This window comes from Brassica napus, chromosome A8 (assembly GCF_020379485.1).
Source record: "Brassica napus cultivar Da-Ae chromosome A8, Da-Ae, whole genome shotgun sequence".
Taxonomy (NCBI): Eukaryota; Viridiplantae; Streptophyta; class Magnoliopsida; order Brassicales; family Brassicaceae; genus Brassica; species Brassica napus.
In genome coordinates this window covers 9,197,732-9,213,028 of record NC_063441.1, presented here as the reverse complement: position 1 = coordinate 9,213,028, position 15,297 = coordinate 9,197,732, and the positions used below count along the sequence as shown (strand labels likewise).

Here is a 15,297-nt window from a genome sequence, read left to right as displayed (position 1 = left end):
AATTAAAAAATCAATATTTTGTTATACCTAGACGACTTACATGGAAGTTGTCTCAGGTTAGTTTTGCAATTGAAAAATAAAACAAAAAAAAATTATTTTTTTCTAGACGACTTACACGGAAGTCGTCCGTCCGACGACTTACATATAAGTCATCCAAGATAAGCAAGGTTTGACCAGAATCTCGGAATAAAATCATGGATGACTTCAATTTAAGTCGTCGGACGAACGATTTCCGTGTTAGTCGTCTAGAAAAAAAATATTTTTTTTGTTTTATTTTTCAATTGCAAAACTAACCTGAGACGACTTCCATGTAAGTCGTCTAGGTATAACAAAATATTGATTTTTTATTTTTTTTACTGGACGACTTACACATAAGTCGTCCAAGAAAAGTCAAATTTCTGACACAATCCGGCCAAATGCAAAACTAACCCGTTTTCTCTAGACGACTTACATGGAAGTTGTCTCGAATTTTTTTTTTAACAAACAAAAATGGACGACTTCCATGTAAGTCGTCTATAAAAGCACACCTACACCAAGAGATGCATGAGAAGAATATAAAAAACCTAAGTGTGGGAGAATGGAAGCCAACCACCGAGAAACTAAAGCTTAAGCTTGAGACCATAAACAACCTTCCAAGCGCACAAAGCATACACAAAGAAAAACACTATCCGAACCTGGAGTAGCAAATATGGCGAAAGGGAGAGCCACTAGAGACGTGATCAGCGATGAAAGGTGCAACGAGATGAGAAAACAAAGAAAAAAAAAGAGACTAACTGAAATCAACGAACTGTGGAGCCATCCTTGAGCTATAAAAAAGAACATAGAAGTCAGATCACCAAAAAGCAGATCTTGAAAATTAAAACGAGCAGAGACTGTCGATGGTAAACCAGGAAAACAACATCAATGACAACTAAACTTTGATCTAACCCAACGAGATGTAGTTTCTAACCTTAGCCAAAATCGAAAGAAAAAAATGACCAATATTGACCGAAATAATATACAACGCCGTAAGAAACAACCACACAACATAGAACTAATATGTCTGATCTATAAAAAAAATATCAGATAATCTCACAGAAAAAGTAGGTGAGGAAAACAAAAACACGGAGGTGAGTCTTTTCCCAGTAATGATAAGAAGCACTACACACCAGAGAGATAAACAAAATACATAAATGGTGACGGCTCAAGGTCAAAATATGGGGGAAAGTGCAAAAAAATCTAAAAAGAGTAATATTCAAAAATGTGAAAAACTAAAATACAATTTTGACGCTGTTAATCTTAGAATCAACAAATGCAAAAAGATAAAGTTATTGAAATTCAATACATACAACAACACATTATTGAATAGACAATCTCATAATATATTAATAAAACATAACATAATAAAACATCAAATCATGTTATTCCCAATAAATACTGACCATATAATCATATCATCCAAAAATCATATTTAAGAATAATAAAAAAATATTGGTTGTGACCCTCCTAATACATATTAAACTTACAATGATCAAAATAAAATATAATTTTTTGAAACATTATGATTTCATGTTATAGTACGTATTAGTTAATAGAATAACTATAAATTCTTTTTGCTATTTGTGCAACACTCTTCATAAATCTAAAATATAAATATATTAACATTTCATATTAACGCTGTCACTTTAATTTGTTCTACACATTTAAGACTAGAATTTTAAACTTATATACATCTAAAGTGCTTTATATTTTTAAAATGACTAACGTAGCTAAAAATGTCTAATACTGTAACGCATTCTAGTAGTATCCACTACAGCAGCGTACAAAAAATTCTACGATCTCTTCTACCATGTGGTATAAAGCATATGATATTATGCGTTTTGCAAAACTTGGGGCTGAATATTCTATGTATTGTCAAATTAAATGCAAGCATTTCGACTGTATATGATAGTTATATCTATACTATACTAAAAGTTGCATATCCTGAGTCCTAAAGCTATCCACGTAGGATTAAAAAATTAACCTATCATAAAGCTCCAATTCACCATGTCATTGCTTCTTTTTTCGAAATGAAAGTCATTACGTAATGGGCTTGATCGTTTGGCATGGGGTTGGGCTTTGGACTTGGTATGTTCGAGAGAAACGAAGGTCGTATTTTTCTTTTAACAACTAAGAAGGTCGTCTCTCTTCTACCTGCAACGGCGCCCGATGCTGTTTGGGATTCTTTTCACCGTCTGAAACGATCTGCGTAAAGGTTTCGTAATTAATTACATTGATTCGCTCTCGCTCCCCCCCACTATGTGTCTTTGTCCTCTCCTTGATCTATCTTATCTTTGTAACACTTATATCTCATACTGATTACTTTCGAAATATCTTATGGCTTCAGATGACATGATTAGCTGAAGATGTTTTTGAATTGTGTGCAGTGTTCTTCACGGGGTGATAAACAGAGCAACAGATAGAGGAATAAAACCTCTTCATGTGGCTGCTCTAAAGCGACACATAGAGAGGATGCAGTTATTCTTGGATTTGGGAGCTTTTGTTGCTCATATCACTAGAAGATGGAACCTCAATAGATTTTATAGGTTATTCTTCTAAAGGAGATCTATAAATCTATATATATTTATATTTGTGAGATTTATAACTCTAAATTACGTCTGTAGGTTTATCTGTATACTGTGGAGATTCTGAAAAGTACATAATAAAACTGTCACAGGTTTGCCTTAATCAAGTTTGTTGTTTTATATCCTGTTGTTAGTTGAGCAAGTAATGTTGCTAAGGTATATATGTTATTTATTCTCACGATCTATTGCCAATATTTTCACTTGCTTAAAGGTTGCTGAAAATATATATATTCCTACTTTCACATCTGGAAAGCATGAAGTTCTCAATTTTTGAGGTTGTATTTCCCCATCTGAGGTTAGTTTCTTCTTCCATAATAATGAAAGATTCTTCTATAAAATCTACATCAGCTAATGGTGTTTTAGAAAAAAGTGTGTGAGGGTGTAGCAACATGGTAGAAGTTTGCTGGAGGGATTTACAAAGACTCAGGTGAGTACACTTGCAGTGAGAGATAAATTTAAATTCATGTCATACATTTTGAATTATGACTCTAGAGAGGAGTAATAGCATTCTCTGTTGCAAATTTTGTGGTGTCTATCGCAGACCCGTTCCTTGGATTAGTAGTTGCATGCATTTGTGTTGACTGTTATATCATGGTTAGCCACTGACGTATTTCTTAGATTCATCATTTGTTAATGAATACATTTGTTCTCCTATGACAGATGAGAAGTTTTGAGGTCACAAAAGGAGAGATAACTCCAGCTGGAACAACAAGGGAGTAGAAACAAAGGTGATTGAAGTTTGGGTGAATATAGAAGAAAGAAAATACTCAGATGTTTTAAATATGTTGATGCATAGCAATGCTTTTTTTCTGTCAACTTGCGTAGTAATTGAGTAGGAGAGAATGGAAAGCTTTCAAATACACAGATTTTCTTCTGATGATTCAGAAGAGAAATGTAGACGACGCTTGCTACCTCGGCGATCCAACGGTCCATGAGTTCCAAGAAGCTTGCTCTGAGCACCACCTCCTGAAAGGCTAAGGCGTTGGAGGACAAGCCTTCTTGACCAATGGTCCTTGCTTCTCACCTGATGTCTCTAACTACAAGAAGTCAGAGTACCCTCACTCTCACCACACTAATATGTTCGGTCTGCACGGCGCCGTTGCGATACGCCTGAGATGCATCCACACTGGGGATGCTGATTTCGTCTTGGAGTTTTTTTTGCCTAAGGACTGTGATAATATGGAGGAGCAGAGGAAAATGTTGAACGCTCTTTTGACCATTTTGGCTCATGTGCCTAGGAGCTTGAGGACTGTTACGGATAAGGAGCTCGAAGAAGAGAGTGAAGTGGTGGAAAGGGAGGAGGTAGTGACGCCTAAGATAGAGAACACATCAGAGCTACATCATAGTAATCCTCAGAATCTTGGATTTGTGTTTGATGGAGGAGACAAGCTGCCAAATGATGGTTTTGGTTTGAAAAGAGGTTATCACTACACTAAAGATACTAATATCAATGAGAGCAACACTTTTCACCAGTGGTGGTTTTAATAGTATGGCTGAGAAGAAGCGTACAAAGGCAGATAAAACCATCACTTTGGATGTTCTTAGACAGTACTTCGCTGGGAGTCTTAAAGATGCAGCCAAGAGTATTGGTGGTAAGCAGCATTTGATTTAGTTTTTGTCTGAATGTCCTAAAAATGTTTTCATATAAAACCATGACATTTTCATATAAAAATGTTTTTTTCTTCTTTAAGAAAATCTATGTGTAGTTAACACATAAACCATTATTCCCATGTTTGTTTCGCAGTGGTATTGTTGTGTCGATGGTGATGCAATATGCAGAGAATATTGTAAAGGTAAGAAACTGGCAAATGCATATTCAGTTCGCCAGCAGATTCCCTTAAGTAGTAGTCACTTTTGTATATAAGGTTTAACGTTTATCAATATGTACGTAGGTTTATTCAACATTAGTGCCACTGCTTCTCACTGCAGTTGTCTTTGTATACTTATTCAGTTTTCATGTTTCATTAACCTTCTTCCTGGGCTCAAGTAAGTTAACTGCATTTGCCTCTGTTCTGTCAATACAATCCATCTAACCATTTCACATAAAGTAGCCTAACATACGAGCTGATGTTTACTGTGTTCGCACTTTGCAGGAGATGTGAAATGGTCTACTGGAATCTTTTAGGATGAAATGTATATATTGTTATGTAATTTTTTTGTCCTATTGATATGTAAAGCAAAACAAAGGAGTTTGCGTATGAGAGAGAGAGAGAGAGAGAGAGAGAGAGAGAGAGAGAGAGAGAGAGAGAGAGAGAGAGAGAGAGAGAGAGAGAGAGAGAGAGAGAGAGAGAGAGAGAGAGAGAATCACTACTTTTCTTCAGTTTACGGCTTGGGTTTCATCATATTCATTACGTCTAGAATCTCTACTTATTGCCTAATTAGCCAGAACATATTCTATAGACTATCATCGAAGGTCCGCACAAGCTACGACCAGTCAATTTTGATGGTTGAGGTCAGTTCCAAATATCTATATTATTATTTTCTAAAATAATAAAAGAAAATAAAGTAAGAAGAATTTTAAATAAATTTTATCAATTCAGTGTAACAAAAACCCATTTCAGTTACTTAATAACTAATTCAACTAATACACATCAAAAATTAAACATTATTCATATTAGTTTATTAGTGAACTAAACGATTTCTAAGTTATAAAACTAAGACATTTTTTTTTTGAAAAAGAAAACTAAGAAATTTTTGGAAAAAAAAATGAGACAGAGGAAATAAAACCGCCTTCCTCTCCCAACAGTCCATTTCATGTTTTGTAGCCTTCAACAGCTCCCATCAAAATTAGATAAGTGGTTCAATTTCATAAAATACTCTCAGTCTGGAATTTTGGGCAAATGCAAATTAAAATTTATTATATTACATTTAAATACTCAAACAAAAAGTATATCAAAATTTATTTAATATATACGAAAAACCCGGGTGTAGCCCGGAAAAATTCTCTAGTGTATATATAAAGATAATAACTGTCGAAATATGATAAATCTATTATTTATTATGGTTTTATTAATTTGTGAACTTTTCTTTTAATTTGTTAGCTAAGTGTCTTGAATTCAGCTTTTTCGTAATTTTTTCATATTATGGAAAAACAATTTCATGACATTTTAATTATAATATTCATTTATTCAAAAACTATATGGTTTTGTGGGAAATGTTTTATAATTTATATTTTAATTTCCTGGTATTTTAAAATATATGTAGTCACTAAAAAGGATAATTTGCAGAAAAATTATATATATATATATATATATATATATATATATATATATATATAGAGAGAGAGAGAGAGAGAGAGGTCACATATTTATAGAATATTATTTTTTTTCCTTATCGTATTTGCATTACTGATGTTATAAACAATTATTGGTCCATATGCAATTATAGAAACCTATAATGTGTGGAAAGGTTCAATTTAAAATTAACTAAAAACAAAATAACACCTAAATTGTGGGATAAAAAAATAGACATACTTAATAATTAATTGATATGATCTCAAACGGTGGTGAATAGATGGGCGATTTGGGAGTTTCACATGTCTTTCGACGTTCGAGCCGGTCTCGTCATCTCTCTTGCGTCTATTTTTGACATGGACGTAAATAAGTATCGGCAAGTCCTATATAAAGACCATTTGTCGGAGATGTTCGTACCCTACATGGACCCAGTTAGTGATGATTGGTACTCTATCACTTACCTTGATTGTGGTGACTTCGGTTGTGGTCAATCTGCGGTGTCTCTTGAGCCGTATACTGATTGTCCCACGAATGCTGCTTTCATGGACGGTATTTTTGCAAGCCAAGATGGAACTCCTACAAAAGTATCCAATGTTATGTGCATTTTTGAAAAATATGCGGGAAACATTATGTGGCGACATACCGAAGCTGAGATTCCGTGGTTAAAAGTAATAAATTATAACATCGTATTATGAAATCTATCTACGTAAATTGTACAATTCTTTAGTGATGTATAATATTATAAAATAGTTATATTAACATAAAATATTGTTGCAGATCACTGAGGTGAGACCTGATGTAAGTCTTGTAGTCCGGATGGTTACAACTGTGGGCAACTACGACTACATAGTCGACTACGAGTTCAAACCTAGTGGTTCTATCAAAGTGGGGGTAAAACTTTTGAAAATTTTCCATTTTAATTTATTGATTTGATAACTTTTTTTTGGTAAACTAAAAAAAACAAGTTATCAAATCAATAAATTAAGATGGAAAATTTTAATTTTGGTTACAAATGCTTTCAAATGCTTAACTGTTTATCATTTCCATTTTGGTTACAAATGCTTTCATACATTAACAGATTATGTTTACGTTATAAAAACGAACCCGATACATTTCCATGTATATATCGCCAAACATTTACAAATGATTTACAATTATTTAAATATGAAATATTAATTTATAGGTAAACACAGAATGTATGTGATAAATCAATTGAGATTCCAACTCAAAAAAGAAGTAGATTCAGAGATGTTCTTTAAAAACGCAGAATTATTCTCTTAACAAAATTTATGATTTTTTCTCATATTTAATTATTTTTTAATATAGTATTTATTGATGTAAACATTTAGGATATGTTGATTCTTTTATTTTCTTATAAATGTATTAGAGCACATTTATTCCAGTTGTTTAGGGGGTGCTTATCAGCTGTGGTCCCACAAAAACAATAAGCATCGCAACTTCTGACTCCAAATTAAGCGCCTTGTTCTTTCATTGCTTGCACTGTTTTGCGGGCTCCATTGATACGTGGCGGTCCGCGATTGGTTCGTTTTTAATTTTTTTTTAAATCAGATAAAAAAATTTAGAAAAAAAAAAATTTAAGCACCCCATTTGGGATGCTAGGGTTAATGGTGCTCTTATGTAGTTAACTAGTTTCAACCTGCTATAACAATACAGCTTAGTTAATTTATTTTTATTTAAATTAATGTAATTTCCTAAAAATATTATAGATTCTTTATTTAAACTAAAATTTAATTAATATTTAGATAATATTTTAATAATTATTTCTAATTTAATTAGTTATTCAAATAATATGAGTCAAATATTTATAAGAATTTTATGATAAATATGAAATATCTAAACCTAAAACATATTATTTAAAATATCTAATAATAATTTAATTCAATGACATTTCCCGTAAATCAAACGTAAAACTGAAGTTAGTTCCATATAGTTATTAATAGAAAATAATCAAATATTACTTTTAACCATGTACAATCATTTGATTTTCTTGTCCTTAACATTGTCACTTGTGCCTACCTAGGTCGGTTTAACCGGTGTTCTAGAAGATAAACCTGTGGAATATGTTCACACATCAGAGATCAAAGAAGACGATATCTATGGGACCATTGTCGCAGATAATACCGTCGCAGTCAACCACGACCATTTCGTGACATTCCGTCTTGATCTTGACGTCGATGGTAAGGACAATTCATTTGTCCGTACCAAACTTGTGACCAAGAGGACTCAAAAATCTGTCGGCACACCGAGAAAAAGCTATTGGACAACGAATCGAAAAGTTGCAAAGACCGAGGCAGAGGCTCGGGTGAAACTTGGACTAAGAGCGGAGGAGCTGATGGTGGTTAACCCTAACCGGAGAACGAAGCATGGCAATGAGGTTGGATACCGTTTACTTCCTGGGACGGTTTCAGGCCCCCTTCTAACCCAAGATGATTACCCTCAGATTCGGGCAGCATTTACCAACTACAACGTATGGATCACCCCCTATAACAAGTCGGAGGTTTGGGCTAGCGGTTTGTACGCCGATCGTAGCCAAGGCGACGACACGTTGGCTGTATGGTCCCAAAGGTAACTTACATACATCACTATTTAATTGATCTATTATAATGTGACTCTTTTGCATGATTGCATGCATTAAGAATGCGCAAAACTAACACATTAGCTAGCTAGCTGGTAATCATTTTTACAAAAATAATATTTTTTCATCTCCTCAAATGCCCTTTGACATAAAAATTATGCTAATTTAGATTAAAATTTAGGTTTTTCAAATATGACTCAAAATAAAAAGTCAAACACAAAACTAACCAATATTTTTTTTGGAACTTTCATTTTCCCTATTCACTCCAGAAATCTGGATTATTCACAAAAATAAAATTATCTTTTTTTTCTTATCTTTTGTTTTCAAAATGAGTGTTTTACTCTATCATCTTCATCTTCATCAAGTATTTACAATATTATCATTGCCATCAATACACCAATCCACCATGAACAACCAATTTGAAGCTCTTAATGCACCAAAATTTTGATTTTTACTCTTCATATATATCTCATTATTTATGCACACAAACTACATCTCTTTCACTTTCTCTCCATATTCATAAAAAACCCCAAGATTTTGATTCTAAACTTTGTAAAGTTCAAACTCATGATTCTTGGTCATTAATAAGTGGGTCTGTTTCGTGGTGAAGTTCTGTGTGATAGGAGAAGCTAATCAAGTTATATCACTGGTTGAAAGTATGAAATTTTTTTTTTTCCAAATTTTTCATCAAAAGACTTCCGTGTAAGTCTTCTGGTCGTAGAAGACTTATACGGAAGTTATAAGTCTTCTGGTTAATGCAGATGTTAGTTTTGCAATTGACTTTATGTGTGTTTTTAGAGACGACTTCTTTGAAAATCTTCCAACTTTTCTTTGTTAACAAAAAAAAATCTCAAAAATACCAGAGAAGACTTCTTGGTAAGTCGTCTAGGATAAACAAGTTAGTTTTTCAATTGACCGGATTGTGTCAAAAGTTTGACTTTTACTAGATGACTTGCACGGAAGTCTTCCGGACTCTCGGTGGAAGTCTTCTCACTGTCGGTAAAAGTCGTCGCGGGTTACTTTTATAATTGAAAAATAAAACTTACATATTTAATTTTAATTAGACGACTTCCATGTAAGTCTTCCAGAAGACGACTTACACGGAAGTCTTAGAGAATATTATTCCGAGATTCTGGTCAAACATTGGTTATCACAGAAGACTTCCGTGTAAGTCTTATGCCGGAAGACTCACATGGAAGTCGTCTAATTAAAATTATATTTAAGATTTATTTTTCAATTGCAAAAGTAACCTGAGACGACTTACATAAAAGTCGTCTAGTTAAATGTAATATTTAAGTTTTATTTCTCTCGTGAAAGACTTCCATGTAAGTCCTCTAGAAAAATTCAAATTTCTCACACAATTCAGTCAATTGCAAAACTAACATGTTTAATTGTTTATCCTAGAAAACTTACCGGTAAGTCTTATCTGGTATTTTCGAGATATTTTCAAAAATAAAAGTAAACCGATATTTACAAAGGAAGACTTCCAAAAAAGTCTGCTGTAGAGTAGAATTCTATGAAAGTCTTCCTTTGTACATTTTTAATTGCAAAAATACCTAAATAGAAGACTTCCTCGAAGTATTCTAGCGAACTACTTTTGTGGAAGTCTTCTATGTTAATGTTTAATAAACTTTCATTTCTCTGAAACCATAGAAGCTTTTAACATTTTCTTGTTAATTCATGTATATTAATTGATATTGGGGCTCCTGAATGAAATTCATAATTTAATTTATTTTAATTATGAAGTAGCAACATTCATGTTTATTAATATTTCTAGCTAATTCGAGAAGACTTCCAAAAGTGTTAGTTTTTGTAAACTTTTTAAGTAACTTTTAGATATTTTTTGAACTTTCAAAAGTGTTATGGTTTAATATGTCTTCTTAGATCACATAAGATATACTTTTTTAATTTTCATGAGTTAAAATTTCAATATTCACTTAAAATTTAAGCTTCCCACCTAAATTTTAATTTTCCGCTTAAATTTCCCGCTTATATTTTATTTTCCTTTTTAATATTAAGTCCTCCGAGAATATTTCTTGGAAGACTTCCGAAGACTTTCTGGAAGACTTTCGAAGACTTCCCAAAAGACTTCTAGTGAAAGAGCTTTATGTTTGAACTTATGTAATGTTTGATATTTTTTGAATTTGACTAAGTTTTCTTAGAAGTCTTCTCCCTTAGTTTTTTGCAATTTGATTAAATTTTGATGTTATTTTGTTTTGCTATTGAAGTTGTATCAATAACTTCAATAAATTCAAGTATTTTTGGCAAGATAATATTGTAACCATGAACATATTTACTAAAAATTTCATTAATATCTCTTCAAATTTATAAAAGAATTCACAACTAAAAGAGTCACACATAAATCACAAAACATTCCATAAATAAAACTATCACACATTGAGTTAAAGATTATTTCTCCACAAAAATAAGCTTGGACTCTATTTGACATGGGAGAAGACTCCGTCAGAAGACTTCCATAAAGTCTTTTTGAGAATTATGTTTTAGAAGACTCTGTCAGAAGACTTTCTAGTCTTCTAGGACATTATATTTTAGAAGACTTCCAAAATCTGACTCAAATCTGATAAATCTACATATCCAAAAATGTTCAAAGAGATTAGAGAAAAGTTAGAGAGACATGAGACAAAAAAGAAAATTGATATAAATTTTGGTGTTTCCAAGTTCAAATAGATTAGAAAGAGGTTAGAGAGTTTTAGTTTGAGAAAAAAGTAAGAGCTTTATGCAACTAAAGATTAACTAATGAAAACAATCAGACATGGCGACCTACCAAAACGCTCAAAGTACATTCTGTTTTTTTGTTTGGTCATAAAAAACTATTTATAATTTCACTTGCTTTTTAGATTAGTTTTGCATTTAATTTAAGTTGGGATATACCTTTGTGTTTAAAATCAAGTTATGGATCATATTTAATAATTTTCCTTTTAAAATTTAAGGGACTGATAAAAAAAATAACAAACATAAAGTTCACTAATAATTATAGAAATATAAATATTAGGTTTAAAATTTATGAAACCAACACATTTGTATGCATATAACAGTTTTACGTAAAGTTTTAGATATTATTGTGTACTTAAGAAACAAATTAATGACAATTTATCTTTGTGGGACTAAATTTGTGTAACTCAATGTTAATTACAGGAATAGAAAAAGAGAGAATAAAGATATAGTGATGTGGTACACCGTCGGATTCCACCATGTTCCATGTCAAGAAGATTTTCCGACAACGCCTACGTTGTCTAGTGGCTTTGAACTCCGGCCGGTCAACTTTTTCGAGCAAAATCCTGTCCTCAAGACCAAACTTATCAAACTCACCACCACTCCAAAGTGCACTCCTTCTAAGAACAATTAATAACTAGTTTATCATTCATGATTTGATCCTTTATGAGCATTTGTGAAGACTTCAAGAGATAATTATGCGTATCTATACAATTCTCATAAACTATTAATAAAAAAAAACTATGTAATGCATTTTCATCATAATTTTTCAATTTATAATTATTTTAAATAATTTTTATAAATATATTTCGAAATTAATTTTTTTTTTTATATTTTCACTTATAATTGTAATAATCCTAGAAAATGTATTAAAAGCCGCAATGTTTTTTTCAGACTTCCCATTCCACTACAAGAAAACGTAGCAGTAACAACGGCATTTTACGAGGAAATAATTTCCTCGTAAATTTACATGAGCTTTACAACGCAATTACGACGCGACATGACTTCGTCGTAAACTCGATGGTAATTTACGACGAAATGTATTCGTCGTAAAGTTAATGTAAGTTTACGACGAAAGTACGTGGAATGCAAAATAGTTGTAAACGTTACATCGACATTACAACGAATCATGTTACCGTTACATAAAGGTGAAAACGTGTATTGAAAGTGCTTTAACTTACCTAAGTTCGTTGTAAACGCGTTGTAAATTTTCCATGTAAAATCCATGTAAAACTTACCATATTTCTCTATATATATGTCATTTCCCACAACTCTCTTCCTCACAACACACAACTCTCTTCCTCACAACACACAACTCTCTTCTTCTCGAACCACCAATTACTATTTCGAAGATAACGATAACGAACATGAGTCATTCGTCTGTCTGCCAATTCAGTAGAGCGATAAGGAGAAAATGGAGGGAAGTGAAGTTGGTTTATACTTGAGTGAAACCTCCGACCATCGTCAAAAGTTCCTCTCAAGTACAAACCAGCTGCACTTCCGTCCACTTTCTCCTTGTCGTTCCACTGAATTGGCAGACAGACGAACGACACAGGTTCCTTATCGTTGTTTTAGAAATAGTAATTGGTGGGGTAACAACGCAATTACGACGAAACCAACGAAACCAAATTTCGTCGTAAACGCCATGTAATATTACGACGTAAGTACGTCGAAATTGAAATTTTACATCGTTATTACAACGAATCATGTTACCGTTATATTTAGGTGAAAAACTTATCGAGTTTCGTTGTAAAGTCGTTGTAAAAAATCTATGTAAAATCCATGTAAACTCTCCCTTGTAAAATCGTTGTTATATTTCAACTACCCAACTCGAAAATTTCTCTATATATATGTCATTTCCCACAACTCTCTTCCTCACAACACACAACTCTCTTCCTCACAACACACAAACGGAAAAAAAAAAATTTTAAAAAAAATAGTAGAAAAAATGGTCGGTGGCGGTAGTATTTACGAGTTACGAAGTTGGATGTATTTGCACAAAGATTCCGACGGGAGAGTGACGAATGCATTTCTGAACGGGCTAGAGACATTCATGCACCAGGCGGGCTGTACACCGATCACGCAGGAAAGCGGTAAGATGTTCTGCCCCTGTTCAAAATGCAAAAATTCGAAATTTGCACGTAGTGAAACTGTATGGAATCATTTAGTAAACAGAGGATTTACACCACAGTATTACATTTGGTATCAACATGGAGAGGGTTATGGGGGAAATGAAGCTAGTAGTAGTAATGCTAATTTTGAGGATGCTCATCATAATGAAGAACCGAATCATGTGCATAATGAATATAATTATCATCAAGAGGAGCAGATGGTAGATCATGATAGGGTTCAAGATATGATTAGTGATGCATTTTTAGAAACACTACAACAATAGCAGATGGAACTGGAAATGTAGAAGAACCTAATTTGGATGCAAAAAGGTTTTATGAAATGCTAGATGCTGCAAATCAACCAATCTACACTGGTTGTAGAGAAGGTCTCTCTAAATTGTCTCTAGCAGCTAGGATGATGAATATTAAAACGGATCATAATTTACCTGAGAATTGCATGGATGCATGGGCGGAGTTGTTTAAAGAGTATTTGCCAGAAGACAACGTGTCTGCTGAATCTTATTATGAGATTCAGAAATTGGTTTATAGTCTTGGGTTACCCTCGGAGATGATTGATGTTTGCATCGACAACTGCATGATCTACTGGAAGGAAGATGACAAGTTAGAAGAGTGTCGATTCTGCAAAAAACCACGATTCAAACCGCAAGGCCGTGGGAGGAATAGGGTACCGTACCAAAGGATGTGGTACCTACCAATTACAGACAGATTGAAAAGATTATATCAATCTGAGAGGACTGCTGCGTCGATGAGGTGGCATGCCGAACATGTCCAGAGAGATGGTGAGGTTGCACATCCATCAGACGCAAGAGCGTGGAAACATTTCAACAAGGTACACGGAGATTTTGCTACAAATATTCGGAATGTCTATCTTGGGTTATGCACCGATGGATTTAGTCCATTTGGAATGTCTGGTAGACAATATTCTTTGTGGCCAGTCATTCTTACGCCGTATAATTTACCGCCGGATATGTGCATGGAACAAGAATTTCTATTTTTGACCATATTAATCCCAGGGCCGAAGCATCCAAAACGGTCTCTTGATGTTTTTCTTCAACCGTTGATAGAAGAGCTAAAGCAATTGTGGTCAGAAGGGGTGAGGACGTACGATTGTTCCTTGAAAACCAATTTTACGATGCGAGCAGTTCTGATGTGGACGATAAGTGATTTCCCTGCTTATGGGATGTTGTCTGGCTGGACAACACATGGAAGATTATCTTGTCCGTATTGTCTTGGATCCACGGATGCTTTTCAACTGAAGAATGGTAGGAAGAGTTGTTGGTTTGATTGTCATCGTCGGTTTCTTCCACTTGCCCATCCGTACAGAAGAAACAAGACATTGTTTCGACACAAAAAAATTGTCAGAGACAGTCCTCCTCCATATCTCACCGGCCAGCAGATCGAAGCGGACATTGATTATTACGGAGCTCAGGAAACAGTTAAGGTTGGAGGAAATTGGCATGTTCCTGGAAATATGCCTGATGGGTATGGTGTATCTCACAATTGGCATAAGAAGAGTATATTTTGGGAGCTACCGTATTGGAAGGATCTTCTCTTACGCCACAATCTGGATGTCATGCATATCGAGAAGAACTTTTTTGAGAACATCATGAATACATTACTTAACGTCCCTGGGAAGACAAAAGATAACAAAAAGTCAAGGATGGACTTACCTGATATTTGCTCAAGAAGTGAGTTACATATCAAGAGCAATGGAAACGTTCCTGTTCCCATCTTCCGGTTGTCATCAGCAGCGAAAACAACCTTGTTTGACTGGGTTGCATCGGAAGTTAAGTTTCCTGATGGTTATGTTTCAAATATGTCAAGATGTATTGAACGAGGTCAAAAGTTCTCCGGAATGAAAAGTCATGATTGTCATGTGTTTATGCAACGACTGCTTCCATTTGCTTTTGCCGAGCTCCTTCCAGCAAATGTCCACGAAGCACTTGCAGGTAATTATAAATTTATATATATACCTATGTTACGAAATGTTATTAATTTGA

The 15,297-nt window shown here is 33.7% G+C and overlaps 1 protein-coding gene and 1 long non-coding RNA gene across 3 annotated transcripts; both read left to right on the top strand.

Moving 5' to 3' along the window:
• Positions 1-505: 505 nt before the first annotated feature.
• Positions 506-4,813, top strand: LOC125577289. 2 transcript variants are annotated; one of them, XR_007315667.1, is made up of 5 exons: positions 506-2,898; positions 2,974-3,030; positions 3,264-3,331; positions 3,429-4,195; positions 4,348-4,813. It is a non-coding gene; the product is annotated as an uncharacterized LOC125577289 (long non-coding RNA). The 2 variants fall into 2 exon arrangements; XR_007315665.1 differs by having other exon boundaries at positions 3,429-4,796.
• A 1,325-nt stretch (positions 4,814-6,138) lies between these two features.
• LOC106398096 (primary amine oxidase 2-like) lies at positions 6,139-11,799 on the top strand. The gene is made up of 4 exons (XM_013838695.3): positions 6,139-6,504; positions 6,614-6,727; positions 7,878-8,422; positions 11,589-11,799. Exons 1-4 carry the CDS (start codon positions 6,139-6,141, stop codon positions 11,797-11,799), a joined length of 1,236 nt encoding a protein of 411 aa, XP_013694149.2.
• The last annotated feature ends 3,498 nt before the right edge of the window (positions 11,800-15,297 follow it).